The sequence below is a fragment of the Colossoma macropomum genome, unplaced genomic scaffold, assembly GCF_904425465.1.
Source record: "Colossoma macropomum unplaced genomic scaffold, Colossoma_macropomum, whole genome shotgun sequence".
Classification (NCBI taxonomy): Eukaryota; Metazoa; Chordata; class Actinopteri; order Characiformes; family Serrasalmidae; genus Colossoma; species Colossoma macropomum.
The window spans coordinates 9,125,085-9,150,511 of NW_023494806.1; the positions used below are offsets into that span (position 1 = coordinate 9,125,085).

General features: G+C 37.9%; 1 protein-coding gene across 22 annotated transcripts in view; it reads left to right on the forward strand.

Annotated features, from left to right (window-relative positions):
* Window positions 1-4,352: 4,352 nt before the first annotated feature.
* camk2b1 (calcium/calmodulin-dependent protein kinase (CaM kinase) II beta 1) overlaps window positions 4,353-25,427 on the forward strand; it is a 107,955-nt gene continuing 86,880 nt past the window's right edge. For all 22 annotated transcript variants that reach the window (XM_036598052.1, XM_036598071.1, XM_036598055.1 and 19 more), the window contains exons 1-2: window positions 4,353-4,669; window positions 13,831-13,925. In XM_036598052.1, coding sequence (XP_036453945.1) covers window positions 4,608-4,669; window positions 13,831-13,925 — 157 coding nt within the window. In that variant the 5' untranslated portion in view covers window positions 4,353-4,607. The remainder of the gene's footprint in view (window positions 4,670-13,830; window positions 13,926-25,427) is intronic.

Genomic DNA, 25,427 nt, shown 5'->3' on the forward strand with positions numbered 1-25,427 from the left:
TCTGACTTTTGAGGTTTATCATTGAATTTTAGACAAAATGATCCAAAAAAAATAGCCTAACAAACTTCAGTTCCTATGCTGCTGGATGGTGGATGTACTAAGAATATCGACTGCAGTTCTATAAGCTATTCACTGCTAAAGTCATTTTTTGTATTTCTTTGAAGTTATAATACTTTTACCTAATTATGAGTTTGTCCTCATGTTTAGACAGTTTGACACATTTGCAATTGGCCTTAAATTATGTGTATTTTAGAAAGAAATTACTTTCTGTTCATACATTACAGCCACTTGAATATTTCAGTCTGAAGGAGCTCTGATGAAGGCTGTGTTAATTGCTGCCTAGCTGATGAAATCTGCTGTAGAGCTTAATCACTTACAGGAGTATTACAGCTCTGCTGAGTGACTTACTGTACAGTAACTGCTATGCTTTATTTGGTAACTAGTATGTGGCTCCACACATCAATTCCTCAGTCTCTGACAGAATAGTTTTAGTAGTTATAGAAAAATTCATAGTAGCTACCAAATAATTCATAGTAATTACTGAGAAATTCATAGCAAATAGTGAGCAATACATAGTAGTTACTGAGACATTTATAGTAGTTATTGGATAATTTATGGTAGTTGCTGAGTAATTTTAAGGTAGTTACAAAATAGTTCATAGTAATTACTGAATAGTTCAGTGTTGTTACTAAGTAATGCATAGTTGTTACTAGTAGTTCATAGTTGTTACTAAGTAATGCATAGTTGTTACTAGTAGTTCATAGTAGTTACTGAGTATTATATAGTAGATGCTGAGTATGGTACAGTAGTTACTGAGTAATGTATAGTAGATGCTGAGTATGTTACAGTAGTTACTGAGTAATGTATAGTAGATGTTAGTATGTTACAGTAGTTACTGAGTAATGTATAGTAGATGTTAGTATGTTACAGTAGTTACTGAGTAATTTATAGTAGATGCTGAGTATGTTACAGTAGTTACTGAGTAATGTATAGTAGATGTTAGTATGTTACAGTAGTTACTGAGTAATGTATAGTAGATGTTAGTATGTTACAGTAGTTACTGAGTAATTTATAGTAGATGCTGAGTATGTTACAGTAGTTACTGAGTAATGTATAGTAGATGTTAGTATGTTACAGTAGTTACTGAGTAATGTATAGTAGATGTTAGTATGTTACAGTAGTTACTGAGTAATTTATAGTAGATGCTAAGTATGTTGCAGTAGTTACTGAGTAATGTATAGTAGATGCTGAGTATGTTGCAGTAGTTACTAAGTAATGTATAGTAGATGCTGAGTATGTTCCAGTGGTTACTGAGTAATGTATAGTAGATACTGAGTATGTTACAGTAGTTACTGAGTAATGTATAGTAGATGCTGAGTATGTTACAGTAGTTACTGAGTAATGTATAGTAGATGCTGAGTCATTTATAGTAGATGGTGAGTATGTTACAGTGGTTACTGAGTAATGTATAGTAGATGCTGAGTATGTTACAGTGGTTACTGAGTAATGTATAGTAGATGCTGAGTATGTTACAGTGGTTACTGAGTAATGTATAGTAGATGCTGAGTATGTTACAGTGGTTACTGAGTAATGTATAGTAGATGCTGAGTATGTTACAGTGGTTACTGAGTCATTTATAGTAGATGGTGAGTATGTTACAGTGGTTACTGAGTAATGTATAGTAGATGCTGAGTATGTTACAGTAGTTACTGAGTAATGTATAGTAGATGCTGAGTATGTTACAGTAGTTACTGAGTAATGTATAGTAGATGCTGAGTAATTTTAAGGTAGTTACTGAGTCATTTATAGTAGATGGTGAGTATGTTACAGTGGTTACTGAGTAATGTATAGTAGATGCTGAGTATGTTACAGTAGTTACTGAGTAATGTATAGTAGATGCTGAGTATGTTACAGTAGTTACTGAGTAATGTATAGTAGATGCTGAGTATGTTGCAGTAGTTACTGAGTAATGTATAGTAGATGCTGAGTATGTTACAGTAGTTACTGAGTCATTTATAGTAGATGGTGAGTATGTTACAGTGGTTACTGAGTAATGTATAGTAGATGCTGAGTATGTTACAGTGGTTACTGAGTAATGTATAGTAGATGCTGAGTATGTTACAGTAGTTACTGAGTCATTTATAGTAGATGGTGAGTATGTTACAGTGGTTACTGAGTAATGTATAGTAGATGCTGAGTATGTTACAGTAGTTACTGAGTAATGTATAGTAGATGCTGAGTATGTTACAGTAGTTACTGAGTCATTTATAGTAGATGCTGAGTATGTTACTGAGTAATGTATAGTAGATGTTAGTATGTTACAGTAGTTACTGAGTAATTTATAATAGTGAATAGTTCATAGTGGTTACTGAGTAATTTATAGAAGATACTGATTAATTCATTGGAGATACTAAGTTAGTCATTTATAGTAGTTATAGAATAGTTTATAGTAGTTCTTAGTTGTTATCTAGTAAGTCACAATAGATAATATTAATTCATAGTAGTTACTGCACACTTATAGTAGTTCCCATAGTCCATATTTGTTATAGTAATATAACAAATATAGTAATTTGTAGTCATTACTAAGTGATTTATAGTAGATACTGAGTAATTTAAAGGATACTAAGTTTGGTATCCTAAGTAATAGTTTCTGGCTAATTATTAGCAGTTACCAAATAATACATAGTAGATACTGAGTGGTTCTGTCATTACTGGGTAATTCATAGTACTTGATTACCAAATATTACCAAATATTTCCTAGTATTACTGAGTAATAATTATAATAATTATAAGTATAATTAAGTTATAGTGGTTACTGAGTAGGTACTGAAGAGTTCTTAGACGTTACTGAGTAATTCATAGCTGTTATTGAGTACTTTACAGTAGCTGTTGCTAAGTAATTTGTAGTACTCTGAAAAAATGATTTGTCAGTTCAACCTAAAGAAATTAGTTTATGTGGAATCATGCAATTTAGCTGGTTTTATTGAGCAAAAGTAAAATTTACATCAATTCAAACCCTTAAAATCAAAAGAATATTTCTTGGTATACCGTATATTAAGTTTTAAGATTAATCATTAATTTAAAAGACTCTAAGGGGTTAAGAGTTCTAGATTTGTATATTTGTGCATTTTAAATCGGTGAGGTTTCTGCTTTATAGCAGGTGTTTACACTCTTCAAACGTTGACATTTTTGTGTCATAATGCATTTAATTAATGTCTTAGTCTAGCGATGGAGGGATCTCTTCTAGGGAAAAAGGCCACCTGCACAGCACACTGTCCAAATGTGGCTGCTTGAGTGGTTATAGTTTAACCTCGACAGTGAATTATGATCTTGGACTGTGGCAATTACAGCAGACACTGCTGCTTCATAGCAAGCGTTTATTTAGTGCTGCACCAAAAAAAAACAAAAAAAAACCATTTAATTTAGTGTCCCATGGTGGCCTCATTCCGGTATGAGTGGGATTATGACAACATGTTTAATGTTATTGTGATAAATTACAGCACAATACACTTTCCTAAGTATAATGTATCATCAGTTCTTCTAGGATGATGATAACTGGATGGATTATCGAGAACCTGTTAACATCACCAACCAGAGCATAATAACTGCATAAACTGCCAAATATGGCAACAAGTAGATGTCAGCCCATTGTGCCATGTTTTATATTTATTTTTACCCATTGTTTAATATTTCTCCCTGCTTCTTTTTAAGCAGTTTACATGCATGCAAACAACTGCAAACTTTAATTTAAATAAAAACAATACAGATATTTTGCATATGGATAAACAAACAAACACAAAAGAAGGTGTCATAGAATACAACAAACGTTTACAGCGTCCTGCAATTACAAATTTGGCCAGTTTTAAGATAAAAAAAAATGAAGGTTCATTTGAAATATTTAATGTAAGCTTGCTGTAAAGTGTGGAATGTGCTCACTGGGAACTGTTGCGTAACATCTCTCCAGTTTAACCCCTTACATGGCCAGTATTATTACACGTCTATAACCTAAGAATAGCTCAGCCAGTTTGCATTGAAGTCCCTGTAGTTACTGAATAATAAGCCTTAGTATGTTATAGGCCTGGGATTTTAAGGGTTAGACTGTATTTGCTGGTGTGTTTTGTCCTTTCCAGCTTCTTCGTGAACCTCATGAAAACAAATATCGCGATGCGTATCGTGTTTTGTGAAAGTGTCTTAAAGTATCGCCCACCCTTCGAGTCCAGACGGCCCTCCACACTGTTTTTTGTCCCTATTTGGCGTTACAGTGAGCCTCAGCGCTGCCCACGCCTGCAGCTCCACACGCGGCCGCCAGGTGGCAGTAGCGCGGCGGCGCGGGGAACAGCCAGGTCTGGAGAAGAACGGCAGTGTGAGCGGAGAGAGAGAGGCACCGCGACCGACGGTGGTTACCAATTTATTTTCATTTTTTTACGGCGACAAACGAGTGAAAAGGGGGGCACGACGCGCCTTTTTACCCGAACTGAGCGTTAGGTGTAGCTTCCTAGCTCGCTAAGGGCAGAGGCTGACAGCGGAGAAGGTGAGAGAAATAAAGAAAATAAGCCAAAAAAGCGAGAGAAGACGCAGTGACGAAGAGAGAGGAGAGACGGACAGACATGGCCACAACGACTTGTACGCGATTTACGGACGAATATCAGCTCTACGAGGAGCTCGGCAAGTGAGTAACGTTAACGGCGGACGGATTTAAGGCCGTCTGTCTGGCTGAGTTCATGTTTTCGTGGCGAGAATGTGTCTGTGAGGTGCTGAGGTACCGTTAGTGTTGGCTGTCAGAGACGCTACGAAACGTCCAAAACGCTGGGACGTGGGCTGAACAGCTGATTTTCACCTGGCCAGTGCAGAGAAAACGAGGTTATTGTGCTTTAAAACTGTGCAGAAAGGGTTCATCGGTGGTCAGGCTGCAGGAGTGGAGATGGTCATTGCTGGAAGCCTGTTCTGTTCTGGGTACCGTTAGTTCAGGCAGAGTTGGTTTGGTGCTACGCCCCTTTGCAGACCCCCCTTTGCTCAAATGTGTTCAGCCTTCTGTTGCTCTCTGGCTGGGTTGTGATTGTGGTGCAGGACATGCCCTTTTACAGGATTTCATCATATTAATACGTGTAGACATTCAGGTCCAGAAGTATTTGGACACAGTTTTTTTTTGGTAATTTTGCCACTTTTTAATCCTCTTACTAACTTCAAATTTACTGACATCTCTATCCTGGTGGTCAATTTGACCAAAGTCATCCAAACCTTCAGAGAATTATTATAATTACAATTGTTACTCAAGTTAATGTGTCAGATATGAATGATGTCAGTCATTTATTTAGAGATCTTAAGCATTGAATGGGGTCAAATTGACCCTAAAGGTAATAGTTGGGTTAAGAATGTACCAGATTGTTGATTTGACCAACCCTAGAGTTTCTGCTGTCTCTCTGAAAGGGTTGTTTTGTTTTTTAAGCTAATGAAAGCCCCTTCATTTGCTTCCAACACCTCTTTAGACCACATACCGGGAGTTCCCCTGAACAGCTACCAGATGCATGTTCAACACTTGGAGTCAACTCCAGACGTTTTATCTCCTTCATTTGTTATGAAATAATGTGGATACAGGCCACACCTGGCCATGACACTGCTCTTCAGTCAACTGTCCGATTACTTTTGGGTGTGAAAAATGGAGGGTCTGTGTAAAGAATGTCTGTAATTCCTAATCAGTGAATGCACTGTTTTTGTTGGACCCTTAAATTAAAGCTGTAGTTATACTAATTTCTTCATTTCAGACCCATTGTGGTGGCTGTAAAGAGGCAAAATTGCAAAAATTATGTCACTGTCCAGATACTTATGGCCCTGACTGTATATTTATACAGTGCAGAATAGATGCTGTTGTGCTTGTATGAAAAAGAAGAGGTGTCAACACTAGATGTTGGAACATTGCTGTGAGGATTTGATCACATTCAGCTACAGCAGCATTAGTGAGGTCAGGTAGTGATGATGGATGATCAGTTCTGGATCACAAATCATCCCAAAGGTTCTGCGTGGAGCTCAGTCACTCCAGAGAACGCAGGTGAAGTTGTGTGTCGCACCAGTAGAATAGGTCATAAGTTGTGTCTGTGAGGGTTTTGGAGTTATCCAGGGCATTGAATTATTTAGTGCTAGTTAGGGACGAACAATTTGAGCAAACTAATTGTGATTTTTCTGACCAATATTATTTTCTACATTTTAAGGCCTCTGACCGGTTATTTTGGACAAGAAGACCAGCTTAGTCCCTTTTTTTGGCTTAAGGGTTAAACACTGAATGTTGTGTGCCAGATTGCCGGTAAGTGGTTGTGAGGTCACATACTCAGCACGTGGGTGTTTGTTTGCTTCTGATTGACCAAATTCATCTACAGGCAGTTCACGAGCTGAATGTTGTTGATAATGTGGGCTATAATAAAAATTGCAGCCCTTGTAATTTGAAAGTTGCAGTCTTTAAAATTGCAATTTCGATATAAAAACGATGCATCTCTCAGCCCTAGTAGTAGTAATAAATATCATTAAACCATCAGTTATGTCACCTTGACTTACTGTATAAGATGAATATGTATATTGACTCAAAGCAATGGGTGGAACTGTATTTTATGAAAATAATGGGTGTAGGTGTTCATTTTGTGGTTTGGCACAGTTAATGACTGATTAGAAATGTATCAGTATCTTCTAGAGGTGTCTAGGGGGATCGAGGTGGAGTTGGCGAGTGAGATAGGTCGTAGGTAAGACTGTGTGTGTGTCTGTATATCTGGCTGTGTGTATTTTTGTGTGTGTGGGCACATCTGCGCTCCAGCCTCAAAATAGCTAATCCACATAGATCTAGCCTGTCAGCTTTCACCATGAAGGAAATGACATCTTCATCTTAGTGCTGCAGTTTGAATATATTTGTGATATCCAGTGAGTATATTTACAAAATGCAGTTTCCTTTAAGACTAATAAACTATCTGTCAATCAGTTTATCTCTCTGCCTGTCTATAAGGGATATAACAATTCATAATTTTGTCTGATGCAATGTGGTGGTATGTCAATTCAAAACATTCGATACAGCAAAAATAAAGAGCTCCTAAAAATCTGCCTTGTCTTAATATGTTTAACATATTCATTCTTCAGTTTTCCATGTATAGAGCATTTGATCGATGTCGATCTATCAATCTGTTTGCGGTTGTATGCAAAAGTTTGGGCCACGTGGGCCAAACTACATATTCTATTGATTTTTAAAGTGAAATGGAGTAAAAATGACTTTTACAGCCAACTACTTTAAAACATAACATTGTTAGAACTTAATTAATTTAAAATGAAGTTCATTTGATGTCTTAGTTGATGCCTTTGAAGTGTGGGAAGGTTATAAAATGATTTAAAAAGTGCTTCCAGCTTGCTTTTTCCACTGTCCGAAGAAAACCAGAAAAGCAAAACAAAACCACAGTATGACGGCAAAGGACCTGCAGGTCGGCCTAGCTGACACAGCAGTGGTGGTAAACGTTTTGTTGTGCAGCACTGCTTGCACAAACATGATCTGCATGAAAGAACCATCAGAGGGAAACCTTACATGCGACCTCATCACAAAAGTTAGCCTCCCACGGCATACCAGAGGCATTTTGGAAAGAAAATTTGTGGGGACTGATGAAGTAAAAATAATTTTTTTTGCCACAACCAGAAAAGGTGTATTTAGAGAAAAATCAGCAGCATTTGATGAAAAGAACACCTTGCTAAGTGTTAAGCATAGGTGTGGATCTGTTAGGCCTTGGTGTTGCGTGGCAGCCAGTCACAGAAAGCATAGCACGGGTAGATGGAAGAATGGATTCCACTAAATATTGCATATATTTTGCAAGTGATTGTGACACAGTGCGTCAAGAAACTGAAGCTGAAAAGTGGCTGGCTTTTACAACAGGATATTGATCCAAAACATACCTCAAAATCCATAAATTGCTTCAAGAATGTCAAGCTGAAGCTTTTGGGATGGCCCTCACAGTCCCCCTGAGGTGAACATCTCCGGAAATCTATGAATAGATCTTAACCCTTGTGTGGTGTTCTGGTCTGTAGGACCCATTTTCAAACGAAAAAATGATGCGCTTTATTATTATTTCAATCTCAGATTCCTAAGCCTTTGCTAATTATCTGTGAAGAACATATAAAATAAGACATTTTCAATGACTTCACACTGTTCACCCCCTACACATTTATACTACACATGTGGTGTTGGGCTGAACCTGCGGGGAATAAAAGTGTGGAGGTGCTGTTTCCTTCACTCTGTTCTCCTCCTACATGGTCTGCTGTTAGTGTCTGTGTGTCTGTGTGTGTGTGTGTGTGTGTGTCTGAGGGTGGACCACATGGACAGGCTGCTGACTGGCTACAGCTGCTAAAGTAGAACCCCATGCTGACCACTTGTGATATTTTAAACATCTGGTATTTTTACATAAATTGTTATGGCTGTATACATTTAAATAAACAATAATATTAACGTGTGACCACCGCACACCGGTCCCACATCATCCAAATATTGGAAACCATTGTTTTTAAAGGAGGTACGCACACCGACACTTGTCGACTCTGAGCACTGTTCAGGTTCTCAGTGTGTCACTCAGCATTGTGCCAGCCAAATTGAGACCACAGAAAGCCTCGGTAGATCACACGTGGCTTAAAGTTTACACAGAGAAAGACAGCCAGTCTTTTAGGTCAACAGAGAAATGCTAATGGTCTGTTACCTCAGCTAAAGTTACAGCCTAGGTCTTTGCACCATATTTCAGCTTGAAAGCAGTGAGTGAGCGTGATCAATGATGGTTTTGTTTCATTAAATTTATATAAGTATAATGTAAAAATTCAACTTGATTTAAGTTTATGCCCACTCTTACTGCCTGTATTCTACAGCAGGGCTCTGATACGTGATGCTATGTGACTCATCACGTCCGGTGTGCGGTGGCCTTTAGTTTTTCTGAGGTTTTTTGAGGCTCTGATTTTTCCCCTCTATCTGCCAGCTCTGCCTATTGGCGAGCTTCCACACCACTAATCAGTAAGCCCTCTGAAATATAAGTGAGTGGAATATGATTATTTGGCTGTTTGAACGTGAAATAGAAATTTGACACGTCATAATTTTGAGAAATCCTGGCAGCATTTTTAAATACTGCAGTATGCCTTATTACAGTCATACCACCCAACCCTGAATGCTACGTTACAGTATTTTGAAATAAAACCGAGCCCAACCCTGTATAATATACAATTAGAGTTCTGTAGAATCACAATATGTATTGAACCTGAAAATGTGGCTACACATCTGGAGTTCAGAGGCAGGATTGTGCAGAGTCAGTTGTGAATGATGGCACTGAGTTGATGGTGTGAAATTGAGGGTGAAGGAATGAAGTGAAGGGATTTTGTCTGATGACTCCGTACATTTCCAGTAGAGCTCCAACACAGCCAGGCTAATCCCACATCAGAGGGAGTGGAAGGGCGCACAGCGCTGAAGGCTGCTCTCTGTGAGGCTTACTGATAGACTTTCTGTTGAAGTGCGGGTGAGATGTGGAAATGTTGAACATGAAGTGTGAGCGTATCTGGACTCTGGCTCGTGTATTACAGCGAGTGAGACCTTGCTGAGTGTGAGATCACCTAGAAAAGCTGCGTTAAGCCAGGTTATATGTGCGGAGGCAGAGGTCACTAAATGTCGGGATGCATAAATATGTCTGCGAGCGGTTGGATGGTCAAATGATACGTTTTGTTGATTTTCTAAGTGAAAAAAAGTTTACACTTTGTCTACAGACAACAGAATTCTGCACATTTTAAAGCATAGTTACTGTTTATTTGCATGAATTTAAGACATTGGAAACAGCATTAAATGTGGCATGTGCAAAGGTTTTGGCACACCTTAATATAGTTAAACTCAGCAAAGAAATTTCTTTACTGAGATGTGCAGAAAATGGCGTCTTTAAGTTTGTTCTCTGTAGAAAATGTACTTGGAAAATCTAAAACTCAAGCTTTTCATGCGACTAGGTGTAGATACATGTATACATATGTTTGTTTTCATAATTTTTTCAGTACAAATGAGTTCAACATTTTGTAGGAAAACCAGAGAAAAACGAGCTAAACTACTATATAAGGGCCAACAAAATATATAAGGGCTCCTGATTTGGAAACGTTCATTTTACAGTACTGTGAAAAAGTCAGTTTATTTAATTTCTAGTCAAAACAGACATGAAGTACAAGTTATTCATTTTCCAGAAGATATTTCAGAGGAGTTTACATATAAGATAATCCATTTGCATCAATAAGTTAAAAGTAAGAAGTAAATACATAAAAATAGTCAAAATTGGTGTTCGAGAAAGGGTTAACAGTTACAGAGAAAAACCAGAAGAAGAACCATGCAAGACCTGGCAGACCACCAAACCTGTCCCCATCAGATAAACAGCATTTAAAGCTTTCATCTTTGAGAAGACAGCTCAACGCCATGGGTCTGAAAGTATGTGTAGCTGTCAAGAAGCTGTTACTCAAAAAAGGAAATAGACAGAAAGGAGGAAAGTATGCTCTAGACCGCCAAAACTGGACATCTGAGAGATGAAGTAAGGTTTCTTGGACAGATAGACTGATGGGTCATGAGAAACAAGAAATGCAACCAATTTCTAAGACCAAACTTTGCAGGTATGGAAAAATAGCCCTGCAGATTAGTTAACTATGTTTCCTGCTTTTCCTGATGCTGGAAAATAAATAGCCTTATCATACTTTTGACTGGAAATGAAATACACCGATCAGGCATAACATTATGACCACCTCCTTGTTTCTATGCTCATTGTCCATTTTATCAGCTCCACTTACTATATAGGTGTACACTTTGTAGTTCTACAATTAAAGACTGTAGTCCGTCTTTTTTTTTAAAACTCCAGCAGCACTGCTGTGTCTGATCCACTTGTACCAGCACAACACACACTAACACGCCACCACCACGTCAGTGTTACTGCAGTGCTGAGAATGATCCACCACTTAAATAATTACTCTTATAAGATCAATTCAACAAGCAACAGGATGTGTCTGTGAGACTGTTCACTCCTGCATGTGTTAAATATATTCCCATTCCTAAAGGAGTTGAATACGTTGCTGTAAGTGCAGTTACGTTTGCCCTGTTTGTGCGTGATAGTGAAGGGCAGCTCTTTACGCAGCAGCTTCAGCTATCCTGCTAATGCGGGCAGAGGTGGGAGAGAAGAGGAATTAGAGCCTCCAATCACACACACACATACAAAGCCACGTCACAGTCACGCTTACACAGATGTCATAGATCACTTTAATGTCCCCTAAGAGCACTTGATGGGGCTTAATGAAGAGGGCTTAGTTTGCACGGTGATTATGACCAGCTAAAGACCATCTAGAGACCTCCTCTGAAATTTAAAGGCCTCTGGGATGACTGAGACATTTCCCTAATGTTTTTATTTTTATTTTTATTTAATTGATTTGCTCCTCTGAGTTCTAGCCCTCTGTGCTTGTGCATTTTCAGGGGTTTGGACTGTTGAAGTATCAGCTCTATTTCAGATTTCCATACAGTCCAAGTAAACTTGCCAAGCTTACTAAGGGTGAAAAATGAATGTTTCAAACAGTGTACTGGAATAAAACTTTGCTGAGAGGCCTATCGTTCGCTTCTGTAGGTCTCTCATTTGCTGTCTTTTGTGGAAACTATGATCAATTAGAGCCGGACTCATGTGTCGTTTGGCCCATGATATCAGCCGAGATTAGCGACCCACGGTATTACCAGTGTCAGCCTTGCGATCCCCATGATGAAGTGAAACCTTAGACGGTGCTGCCACTGGACAGCTTTATGCAAGACAGTTTATTATTACAGTTGATGAAAAATAAGAAAAATTTGAGACAATAAACAAACAAAAAAGCATTCTGGGTAGCTTTACTTCCAGAGCTACATTACAGTATTTAAGAGTTTCTGTTGTTTATTTGAGTTTAAGAAGTCTGATCATTGAGAACTGACAATGATCTGTCAGTAAAGCAGTTTACAAGTAAAAGTGTCGGAGTATAAAATTAAAATTAAAAATATAAATAGTTATTTTGGCCAGTATTATCAGTGATGAGAATTTATATTCCGCTAAAATTAGATTTAGTGGGCTAGATTTTCATATCAGTTGGACCCTATTAGGTTGTGTAACAGGCCTATCAATCTAACAAGTGTAGGTTATATTCAAACTCACCTAACCTAACGCTACTTGTCAATGACAAAAGGAGGAAAAATAATTACCATGTAGGCTATAAAAATCAAAAAGTGAGATTAATGTAAAATCATTTTACAATTGCATCGTAATATTCTTAAAGTAAATTAAGTGTCTAGAGATTCCTATAGGGATTTGCTTAATTTTAATATTTAATGACCCTTTTCAGAAAGGTTCTATACAGCACACTCTCCATTCATCTGAAGAACCAGTTCATGATGCAAAGAACCTTTAAATCATGCAGAGGGTTTTTAAGTGTTCATGGCTGTATATAGAACTATTTTCTGGACAAAAGAACCTCTGAAGAATCATAATTTTTAAAAGCGTACCTAAGAGTTAATTGTCTAGTCAAACCAGGGGAAGGGAAAACACGAAAAGCGGCTCAAAAAAAGTTTTAAAAAATAGAAGTTAAGTTAAAAATGCTTTATTCCAAAAAAAGCTGAGGGAAATCGGTAGGTTTTTGTCTTGGGTGAGTGACGGAGGCAGCCGCTCCAGATGTTAACTAAAACCATAGCTAACTGGTACAGCACTGTTGCTGATGAGGACTCATCATCTTACTTGAGGTATTTTCCCTTCAGTGGACGAAGTGCCAACAAGTTTGTCAGAGGAATATATTTCCACTATTTCTGGAGTTAGCTAACATCAGCTGGAGTAGTTAGCCTAGTTAGCAATAAAGCTTTCTCAATCACATCCTTAACAACATGTATATGGCAGCGTGCTCACATTAAGGCACTCGTGTTTTGGAACAGCAGTTCCAGAAAATTTCCAGAAAAAGCAAAACCAGAAAATTAAAAAATCCAGTTACAACATAAAAGCAGAGTTTCATTGAATAGTTTTGCATTGAATTGTGCCCCAATGTTCAAATACTGGCACCTTCAATGATTAACTGAGTATTTGAGAACCTGTACACATCCCTAATTCCTCCCCCAAATCCTGACCCCTAAAACTAACTCAAGTAGGGCTGTCACGGTTACTCAGTTTATCTCGATTACTTGATTAAAAACCATTGACTGAAATTTACCTTCTCCATGAATTTTATTATACCTCATTCAAATAGATGAGCTTTCTGTTTAATTGGTTGCCAGGTTGTGCACGTTGCTTTGCCAAGATATTATAAGAGAGCCAGGTGTGTGTGCGTTTGTGCTGTGTCTGCATTTGTCTTACACACTGCAGAATTTGCTGAGTCTGCTAAGCTGTTCCTTTGGGAGCCTATTAAACAAATAAATGTAGCACAGTATATTTCCCCTAATATATTCCATGCCCAGACCTGTATATTTTATTAACACCATAAGCCAGAATGGCGCCCCCTGATGAGATCAGCTTCATTCTCTTCAGGAGGGCTGAGTGCGCAGGAAGAACAGACTGTGGTGGAGGAATGACTGTAACGAACAAGGTGCCATGTAAAACTAATCAAGTGTTTTTTTCTTTAACAAACGTGCAAGTGACCATGTGCACTCGTCATAAAGTTTTGACTTGATAAAGTTAGTGTTGATATTGCATTGTCACAGTATCTGTGAATATCAGTGGCACCTTTTAGGGTATGTGCCATGCTGACTGTAGGAGATACTTGACTGACAAAATTGCTGAAATACTTGAGCTTATGTGTTAAATCCTTTTTGTTTTATTTTTTTCCTAGGGGAGCGTTTTCAGTGGTGCGTCGATGTGTGAAGCTGTGCACAGGCCAAGAGTATGCTGCCAAAATCATCAACACCAAAAAACTATCGGCAAGAGGTGAGTCAGTCCTTTTATAATCTAACAGGACTGTTTTTCTGTTTCTCCCCTGTTTTTTTATTATTTCCATCGTTCATTTTCATAATTTGTCATATTCTAAAAACATTCTAAAGAGGATTTTGAATTTGAATTGAATTTGAAGAAGGGCTTCATGTATAAGTCAATGAAGTCGATTGTTAAGGATGCATTGATATTACTTTTTTTCCAGTCCATCTATATCACAGCTGTCGGAACAAAACCTCGTGTCTCCATTTTTCAGTTTTTGACATAATTTAAAAAGTACTTGTTACCCTTTACATTGTATTTACATTTCATAAAGAATGCACCAACAGAAATGGCCCAAGATGACTTGGAAAAAAAAGTCTGGTTCCATTGACTTACATTAAAATTAAATTAAGTTTTTTCCTTCTTCTGTAAAGTTTTCATTTTGGAGGTACGAGAGTTTCTTCTGACAACAGCGATATGTTTTTTAGTACTTGCCGATACTGATTCTGATACCATACTGAGTAACCTACTTAGAATTAAGTAGTTGTTAGTGTGAGTGCGATGTACGTTAACAATTACATTATTAAAATCTAGCTGATTTTGAATAAAGTGCATAAGCTAGCTATGCTACATTAATTAGCTGTGGGGCGTGTAGCATTGCAGTGGAGAAGAGTGGAGAAGCACATCTGTACAAGTGTAAGTGAAGTATGTTTCATAGTTTTGATCCTCATCTGTCTTTCAGCAACACTCTCTGTATCTCAGTGACAGCAGAAATCACATCCGAGGCTAATGAATCCCAGGAACTCACCTTCTGTGTTGTTGGAGTTTCTTTGGCTGATTGGCTGCTTAAACTGTAATTGAATGTCCTCAAAAGCCGAGATACACTGTGCGATTTTAGAAATCTTGTTCTTCGGTGACTCACGCTGTATGTTTAAATGCATCGTTGTATATGAATTATGTACTCATACCTTTTTACGTTTAAATAGACCATCATGTACAGACAAAGCCTGTGATTTAAATGCTCAGAAAGTGTGTTTAAAAGCGAATTAATGGAGAACTCTGCATTTTGCTCCCCATTTCGAAGGTCAAAATCGATGTGTCTCGTCTGTTCTGGCACTCTAGCCCTGGTCAGAACTGGAAACATTAGGTGCCACTGTGAAACAAAACACTTCAAATTAACCCACAAAATTAATTACATTTTATTTTTTATTGATTTGTTACCTTGAAAAAATAGAAACTTTTTTCTCTAAATGTTTTTTTACAAGCATTACTCATTAGACGTATGTTCAAAATGACTTAGTTTATGAAAATATGTCATGTTATTTTATTAGGTGCCTTCACAAGTCAATGATGGTTAAGCATTTACAGGTAACCATTATTACCATTCACATATGATTTTTTGTTCATCTGAACTTTTTGTGAGCAAGATATTTGAAGTAACTGGGTATCTCTGGAAATGTAGCTTGTATTACCATTTGGGCTAGCTTCTAATATTACTTAATAATGTCTAATCATAACTATATTCTACACAGACAGCATGTAACACTGTTAGCGTCCCGTGGGTCTCCACATAAATTTTTTGGAAACCAAAATATTGCCAAACTGGTGTGTTGACACCCTTCTGCTTTGTTATATTTGTATGCATTCTTTTCCAAACCATAAATCTATGTTCTAATCTTTCCAACTGATGTTCAGAGTGTGTAGTATATGTAGATGATTAGTTGATGTTCTGTTTGTACAGCCTGTAATGTAAGTGTGATCTCTTCTGTTGTAGCTATTTTAACAAACCATAGATTTGAATGATTGTAAATCATTAAAATGAATGATTGTGACGTGTGAAAGAGTATGAATGAAACATAATTTGCATATCTTCACACACAGGGATATTCAGTCATTTTAATTATCATGAGTTAACTCAATAATACTCCTTACTTAATCGATTCACAGTAATAACCATTAGTAGCAGCCCTAATGTGAAGCTCTGAAGCCGTACACTGACTACTCACAGGTGCTGGAGTTTTTTTTAATGACTACCGGTCAGTGGCACGTGCTTGCATGGTAACAGTTACAGCCAAGGCCAAGGCCAAATGTCACAGCAGTGAGACAGACACTGTGCTACACCTCTGAGCGCAGTTTTTCTTACAGCATCCTGCAGGACGGGGACATAAATATGTCACCCCCCCAGGTAACCTGAGCCGTGCAGCTGCTTTGCCAGGTGTTGCCAAGCATTTGACAGCCTTCACTGGTCATTGTGGTGAACAAGCATTTTGACAAGTATTTGACTCCTGCAGCTCTACTGAGCAGCTGATTTGGAAAAGTGGTTGAGAATAAGATGGTAGCGTGGTGTAATTTAGAGAGTGACTAGAGTGGGTTGGATGTGGGGGGCCTCTCCACTAGAAAATGTTGAACTTGTTAGACAAAGTGCCTTTCCTGCAGTGCTCCACACTGTTCGGGGTGCTGGTTAGTGGCAGTAAGAAAGTCTAAATGCTGCCAATTAGTCACACACAGCCATCAGAAATACCAGCCATGGTTTTTCTTCACCTCTTCTATTAATCACTGTATGTTATCTGGGACAGTTTGTTGTCTTTCAATAGTGCTGGACTGAATATTCTGTTTTCGCTTTTTCTGACTTTGCGGTACTGAAATCATTACTTATGGTCTTATTGTGTGCTTTGAGCATTCTGACTAATAACAGATGTTGTTTGGTCATTTGAGCATTCATTCAGTTCTGTTCAAAACTTTGGGCATCTTTGGCCAATTTTTCTGCAGATGTAAATGCACAGTTACTTCATATTTAATTCAATAAAAATAAATAAATAAAATAGTAAATGTGCAAACGTTTGGACACCCTACTGAGTGAGTATTTAGTAACACCACCATTTGGCAGATGTCACAGCTTGCAGATGATTTATGTAGCTAGCTAGGAGTCCAGTCCTTATTGTCCTCTCTTCCTTGCAGAATGCTTCTAGTTCTGTGATATTCTTGGGCTGTCTTGCATGTACAGCATGTTTAAGGTCTACTCCCAGATTTTCAGTCAAGTCAGAGGACTGTGAAGGTCATTCTGAAAGCATCAGCTTACGTTTCTTGTAGTTCATGATGAATTTTTGAGGAATCCTGTTGTAGCGGCCAGCTTCTTTTCAGTCTCTTGACTGACTGCGTCACATATACTTCCAGATTTTGCCGATCTTCCTCACTCCTAATGACAATTCCTAATCTGCCTAACCAGTCCCAATGAGTCAAACAAGGCCTAATGCCAAGATGGGTGGAAAAGTCTGATTAAGAACTTTCGTTTTTTTTTCTTCAGACCCATGACGTCTCAGTAAATGCACTTTCTGCTTTATTTTATTTACATGCATTTGTCTCAACCTAACTGATGAAACAACCTGTAATGTAAACATGTGATTGTGAAAACTAACAGATGTGGATAGTGAGAGTAACTGCAGTTAACTGAAATCATTGCAGTCAGTTCAAATAATTATGATCAGCGACCGTATGACAGGAACTTCTTAAGTCTGAAATCTTATCTCATCTGCTTAGTCACCATGACAGCTTTAGTTAGGACTGAATTTAGGACAGAACCTATTACAGAACAACAGTTCTTAAGTTCATAATCTTATCCTAACTCCAGATAAGAAAACAGTAACAGAACCATCTAAACTAGACAAAATTTCCTAAATTCCTTCCTAACTTTAAGATAAACCTGAGGCATCTTAACTTCTGCTTTAACCATCTGTTTCTATCGTTTTATGCAGTGACAGGCAGCATAGTTCTCTACAACTAGCATAATGACGCTACATTTATCTACATTGAAAACGGTGCTTTTACTTGTGAGACAGTGTTTTTTTAAGAATTTAGACACTGCACACATTACCTTATTACCTTTGTGTGTTAATGTTTGATAAAAACTCGTCAGATAAAATATTACAGTGAAGGTGGTGAATAATGAGGAGACAGAGCTAAACATGTGTGTTTATTAGGAGGAATAACATTAGCGCGCTGGTTAAAGCGTTTGGGAAATGAAACTGAAACTGGAGCGGCGACGGTCTGAAAAACAGCACGAAGTGCTGCGACAATATTCTTAACTCTAACGCTGTAGTGTTATTTGCCCTTTTTTACATGAGTAACAGTAGCTAACGTTAGTTGTCTAACTTGATTATGTGTTTACATTACAGCTGTGCGTGTATGGTCGGTTGCTAGGTAACAGACACGACAGTTGATTGTCGACTCCGATCGAGTAAGTTAAGATTTCCTAACTTGAGATAAGAAAAGATGCTGCAAGATAAAATTCTTAAAATAAAATAAGATTTACTTCTGTAATAACAATTTGTGAAAAATCTTATCTTGACCTGTCAGAACTTAAGACAAAAAGATAGGAAGCTTCTGTAATACAGCCCCAGGTGATTAGGTAAAAATTGTGACAGGCCTATGTAGATGGTGAAGTAGCCAAAAATCAGAAGATTTGTCACAGGTGGCAAAATTCTGTTTTTGGGGGTGTCACATTATACATGTTAATAGTCATTTTTTTCCAATACGATATGAGACCATATTGTGCATCCCAACTTTTAGACATTGTTTTTACTGTTCAAGACATTATTATTATTGCACTATTGGCCTGTATAGTATATACAGTATATAGTATATACATATAATATAATATATACGTATAATTTGCTGACAAATATTTTTTTATTGTGTGCTTCTTAATTGTTTTGATATATTAAGGTATCGAGACCCAATCTAACAAATGCAAATAAAAAAAAAAAAAAAACAGACCATTCTTTTTCTATGTCAGATGAAATTTTTTTTCATGTATTATAAGATGTATCACGGTCATAATATTGCATTTGAAATTTCAGGTTAATATTTTATTCATATTATGTGGCTCCACTGAACACTGTGTGTTTTATAAAAAACACACTGGCCAGCTTGCAGTAAAAAGTGGAATGAAGAGCTGGGTTGTTGTTAAGCTTAATGTGTGTTTTTCTTGTCGCTCTGAATTAAGCTCAGCCTCGCTCACTTTCACCCTGCTGTAAAAATGGAGGATGTGGTGCGGTAATCTGAGGAAGTAGGCTAATGGAAACAAGATTTGGAAGTGCTGAATTTTTGAGGTGCAGTCATCAGGCTGTTTTTGTGGAAGGTGGAGGTGTGAGTATGACTTGCAGTGACAGAGTTTCCTTGGCTGAGAGGTAATGTGGATTGGGGTGGTGAGATGGTGTCTTTATTGTGATACATCCAGTGCACTTTTCTGAGAATGTCATGGACATCAGAACTGCTAGAACACTGAACAAATGCATGGTTTATAAAAAGGGCGTGGGAAGTGGTGGTGCTGAGGGGGCTAAAGCAGTCTCAGATTTCAGCGCTGAATTCATTAATACAGATTTCAGTTGTGTGAACCTCCGTGTACCTATATCATGTATTTTACAACGTGTGCACTTAATAATCTGATAACTGCAGAAAATCAGATTTTGTCAGTAATTAGTTCAGTGTTTACATGCACTTGGGTGAACAGGTAATGGGAAAACTACATGAGTCGGGCAATAACCAGATTTCTGATTTGCAACCAGCCAGTAAACCCATTTCAGACCATGTATGAGTACAAGTACATATTTATAAGTACTCACTGATACTGAGTCTGATACTATAACAAATTACCTACTTAAAATGAGGTAGTTGTTAGTGTAATGAGTGCAAAGTACCTTTACAGTTAAATCATTTAGGTCTAGCTGATTTTAAATGAAGTGCATTAGCTAACTATGCTACATTAGTAAATGTTACCTTGGACTGAGTAGCGCTGCAGCAGAGCGGGTTTTGTTCCACATCAGAAAAGCACTTCTGTACAGCTGTGGTTTTGCTCTTCATCTGTGTCATTCAACAACAGTCTCTGTAGCACAGTGACAGCAATAATTGCATCCGAGGAGCTCATGTTTCAGGATATACATCTTCTCAGAGTCCTTTGTTTGGCTGGTTGGGACTGTAGTTGTAATAAAGCTCGACATACACTGTGTGATTTTAGAAATAGTACATTTGAATAGACCGTTGTGTGCAGACTAAGCCTACGATTTATATACTCACACTGTACAAAAATGCTCAGTCTATGCTACATGAAACGCTTATGTCCATGAACAATTTTAAATAAAACTGCTTCTTTCGAAATAGCACACAGAGCAAAGAGAAACTGAGCAGCGCTGCTAACACGAGCACTAAAGCTAAAAGCAGGCGCTGTTGTACACCTATTAACGTTTACACCTCACTGTTCTATTTACTCAAACAGAGTAAAGTTGGCATATACAGACTTTGATAGGAAATTACTTGTTTCCGTCTCCGTTTAGCTGGCCTACTTGTCTCCAGCCGTACTGGGGAAGGGGTTGTGATTGTGTGTTTAAAACGCGCTAAAATCATTATTGCTGGCGGGAATCTGCCAAGGCAGAATGTATAAAGTAAGCAATGACTTTGTGTTTGACTGTCACGGAGTCAGTAACTCTCCTCTGTATGAGCAGAGCCTCCTTCACTGCATTCGTTCATTAGCGTAATAGTGTACACTCAGAAAGTTGATATCGGCGCATTTTTTTGAGGCCGAGTGCGAGCAAACGAGCATGGTATCGAGTCGATACTTGATACCAGTATCGGTATTGATACATCCCTACTGGAAAATATAAATATACATCATCTAGAAGACGAAGGATGTTCAAATTCTTTGTTTCGTCAAGTCATCTTTTGTTTGCCATCTCGTGGGTGCTGTGCGAAACGCTGCTTGCTGTTTCCAGGACCGTGCTCTGTTATTGCACATGTGCAGACTGAGAACAATGAAAGAAATCAGAGTATGTATACACATGTGCTGAAAAGCCTCATTACTGAGCAAAAAATCAGCTCCCTTTATCGTAATAAAAGAAAATCCAGTAGGCTGACAGCCATAATCCGATCTAAGAAATCAGAGTATGCTCTTTACATGACCAGTAATCAGATAACTGCTGAAATCCAATAATGAGTGAATTGTTAGTGTGGATGTAAACACACTTGGTGACTTTGTGGCTCAGCGAATCCAATGTCAGAACCAGAAGTTACTAGTCTTTTGATCTGTTGCCTATTTGATTTTAGGCTTGTCAGTTAATGATTTCTCGGTTATCAGTCTAACGAATTTGCCACAATTCACCAATATGGGACTTGTGGACCAGTGTTGATATCTGTTATTTTTCATGTACATATCTGCCAATACCAGTGTGGTATATAAATTGTTAAGAAATTCATCTGGATTTGCATTATAGAGAAATATAACATTTATTTCTGTAGGTTAAAAATGCAGTTATATGAATAAGATGCAGTTATATGAATTTTAACACAGTAACTCAGTGTCCCCTAAATGTTTTCGCTTTTCTGAGGTGCAATAAATACATCATTAATAATCAGTTTGACATATCAGTAAAATTAAATATCTGCTGATACCAGTATGATTCGTACAACCCTACCTAGAAGGCAGTTAAAGGAAAAAAAACAGAGAAAAAAGAGCTATAACAAGGAGAGAAGAAAGAAGAGGATGATGGAGAGAGAGAGAGCGAGAGAGTGGCAGACACACGTGGACCAGTCTCTGATGGACCGATGGAGACGGAATATGAAGCTGATTGTGAAAGAGGCAGTGTGATGATGACGAATGTGAGTGATTGCACGAGTGAAAGAGAGAAGAGTTTAAGTGATCTCCGGCTGTAGAGGCAGCCGTGGCACTCGGCAGCTGCGCTGCGCTGCGCATGCATTTGTGTGTGTGTGTGTGTGTGTGTGTGTGTGTGTGTGTGTGTGTGTGTGTGTCTGTATGTGAGCGAGCGCGTGAAAGCATAGCTACATGCCTGGAGCACGGGACACTCATCTGACCCAGAGAGCTGCAGAGAGGAGCCATGGCCCTGGCAACCCACTCACAAACAGCGTCATAAGTCAAAAGAAGAAACCAGTAGTAACCACCAACAAGCCTGATTACATTCCCACTGTGCTCTGTTGAGCCACTCGGATCAAAATCCTGGACACCTGCCTTTCTGCTCAGTTTAGTTCCCGCTGTGGTCCGTCATCTGTGATACAGTTTATCCAGTAATCAGTCACCTTAATTAGCAGGATCGAGTGGATTAGATTAAGCTTGGAATTTGACTGTGCAGGATGGGTAGATCTCTTTAGAAAGGTTGTTGACTTAACGGTAACTGTTTCCCCAACTTGCCAGATCGGTCAAGTGGACAAGTGGACAAGTTCATTTGTTTTTAAAATAAAGTTATGTAGTCATATAGTGCAAAGGTCTTAGGTTGCCAAACACATTGTTTAAAGCTATTTATCTTGACAGTGTGTATTTACTTGAGAATACACTGTATATGTAATTTGAATGATTTATACAAAGAAGCATAAATACAGTAAAAAATAACAAGAATTTCTTATTTTGAAAATAAAAACTGATTTCTCAAACCAGATGATGATTGATAACCACATGTAATGCTGGGTTGCCTCAAAGAGAGGTTTGGAAATTATTAAATAAAAACACTAATGCAAAATCACTACTTATTGTACTAAGATTATGTGTATTTGTCCTAAATATTAGTGTCTCCACTAATATTTTGTATTAGTGTGTTTCTGAGCAAATAAATGTGTCCTGTGCAGATATATAGCTTTTTAAATCAGATTTCCTCAGGTGACTAAAACATTTCCACATTTTTTGGGCTGTCAAAATAACTAATTTATTTGTCCTATTTCAATAAATTTGACCCTAAAGACAGATTTTTCTATTTAAAAGCTTAATAAGTGTTAAAAATAAACGTCATCATAATGTATTTATTACTTTCAGTAGGTTATTACGATTTTTTTCAAATTTTGTTCAAATGAGCCAAACATAAAAATCAGTCTTTTCCATAGCGTGACAACAAACTTTCAGATTTCATCAACTACGTCCAGGTATAGCAACAGTGGCTACATGTTCTAGCCAATGACTGAATATATAGTATATATCATATAAACATTCAGTGCTTCCAACTCTTTTGTGATTGTCTGCTTACCGCTACATTGTCTTGATTCCGGTGGAACTGGAATTTTCTACTCTGCTGTTGCTTTTGTACGTTTGCTACTTGTTGATTTATCCATAGCTCTCTCACGAATGCTTTGCCACTATACTGGTATTGCTGGCATTTTATTTGCAAATGATACTTCAGACTTGCTGTACTTTGGTGATGAATTCATGGCATTGCATTAACTCAAAACAACTTTGATTTTATCAAGAGAGCCAATGGAACATGCCGTTTGAAAGCTATATTTGAATGAGAGGGCTACGGTTGGGAAGTCAGATGTAGCTACATACAGTATGTGAGCAGATGGGTTTCAGGCTGGGACTGTGGATGGTTCAAAGATGGGTCAAACTAGGAAAATACATCAATGGTGTTAAAGTAAATTGTGGCATTAATATTATATTGAATTGATGTGTAATTAATCAACCTAAAGTAGATTTTTACATGGGGAAATAAAGTTGCTCACTATTTTTTTTTCACACGCCTGCTTTGCCAGCTTTTTGAGTCATGCCTGCAAATGATTACATCAAACTTTGTGAATAATACCACACAAATAATCATCACCACACAAATCATATCAGTCAGTAAAACTGTAAAACTGTTAAAGTGTGGATTTTAAACTTTCAGTAGTTACTGCATTTGTGGAGTAGAAGAGGATGTGTTTTATTTAAGCAATAGAACATGAGTGTGTTATTGCGAAATAACATGCGCGATAACACACAACCTCGAGTGTTCTATTGCTTTTATACAACAGTTAAAAAAAATAAAGTGATAAATAAATAAATTGGGCCGTGAATGCGACGTTTAATATGTTTTAATGTTAGCAATTCCTTCCACCAAATTATAGTTCCTTAACAAGCAGCTTGTTGCTACGTCAGAGTAACGAGCTCCGCTCACTCGCTGCACAGCCGGCAGTTCGTTCTTCAGCTCCTTACACTAAATTCCCAAACTGTCATCACTACTGAGCAAGCTTTTCAGTCAGCAGCTGTGACAGAAGAACACCTAAACAACCTGGAATTAGCCAGAAATAACCCGAATACCATTCGTCGAACATGTAGTCTCATCTTCAGAGTCTGACCAAATCGGACTGAGCCATAAAACTGCTGCAAAATCAAGTTTAGCTCAGTTTTGTCAATTTTTGCCAGATCAATCTTAATGTAGTTTTGTTCCAGCCAGTCTGTAAAGCATCTTACAGCCCATTTTGTTTGGCGAATGGTATTCAGTTCATTTCTGGCTAATTCCAGGTTGTTTAGCTGTTCTTCTGTCACAGCTGCCGACTGAAAAGCTGCTCAGTGGTGATGACAGTTTGGGAATTTAGTGTAGTCTCATCTTCAGAGTCTGACCAAATCGGCTGTCGGTCAGATGTGATCTTAGAAGTATCCATTTTCTGTTTGTGCGCAAGGTAAGAAGTAAAAGCGTTCAAATGGCTTGAGTGTCTCCTACAGCTGTCAAAGTCGTTGCTTAGCAGTGTTTGTGAAAAACCTGTGCTGTTATGGCAAAATAACAGCACGATTAGAACGCTTCTCAACCAATCAGCTTGCGTGGCCGGAACTAACTGTTGTATAATATGTTTTGAATGTGATGAAGTTACCTTTGCGTGTGATCTTGTTTTACGGAAAGAAAAACTGTCCTTTACATTAGTAATATATAATTACATTTAAATCATACAGCAAAACAGCAATAATAAGTCTAGACATTAAAGGATTAATTAATTGTTATTGTAATATCATTATCATCTGTGACCAGTGATGTTCTGAGGCCTAATCAGAAGTTCTCATTCTTACAGACAGTAAGCTTGGCTGCCTGTTCCATTACACAGAGGTTAAAATGGTGTGTTTGTTGTTGGTGTTACTGGTGTATATGTATTGCGACAGCTCTGTCAGTATGTGTATAGTGTAGAGAATGCCCTGCAACCGGACAGCTAAGGTCAGCACTCATCAACTGAAGTGACGGCCAGTGGGTGGGAGGCGTTTGTGTTTGTGTGTTTGTTTATTTGCTGGAGAGAGCTTGGACTGGATATAAGGGTTGGTCAGGGATCAGATAAGGCTACTGTGTACTGCTGAAGTTCAGCTATAGATGCCTTTGGAAAACCATGTTGTATTATGTTTGCACAATTTTCATAGTTTAGCTTACCTAAACCACTGGGACACTTAAGCTGTGTAGAAAATGCTGCATGCTTACCTTTTTCTGATCCTTTTTCCTTATTGTAGGCAGGGATCTGATGAACTTCTAAAGGTTCCAGGTTAGACCTAGCTGCTCTACAGTAATACTTTAGATCAGTTGTTTTACTGCAGCGAGTCACACTGAAGTTTTAATACATGTCGGCATTTGTTTTCAGTTCGATACAATCAAGCTAAATTTTATGTGAAGTAAAGGTGAAGAGGTGGGGTTGGTAAAGCTAGTATTACCGTGCATAGCAAAGAGAAACTAACAGGCAGCTTCTGTACAGATTTACAAACGAGTTACTCGTCTATCATTGGCGATATCAGATGAC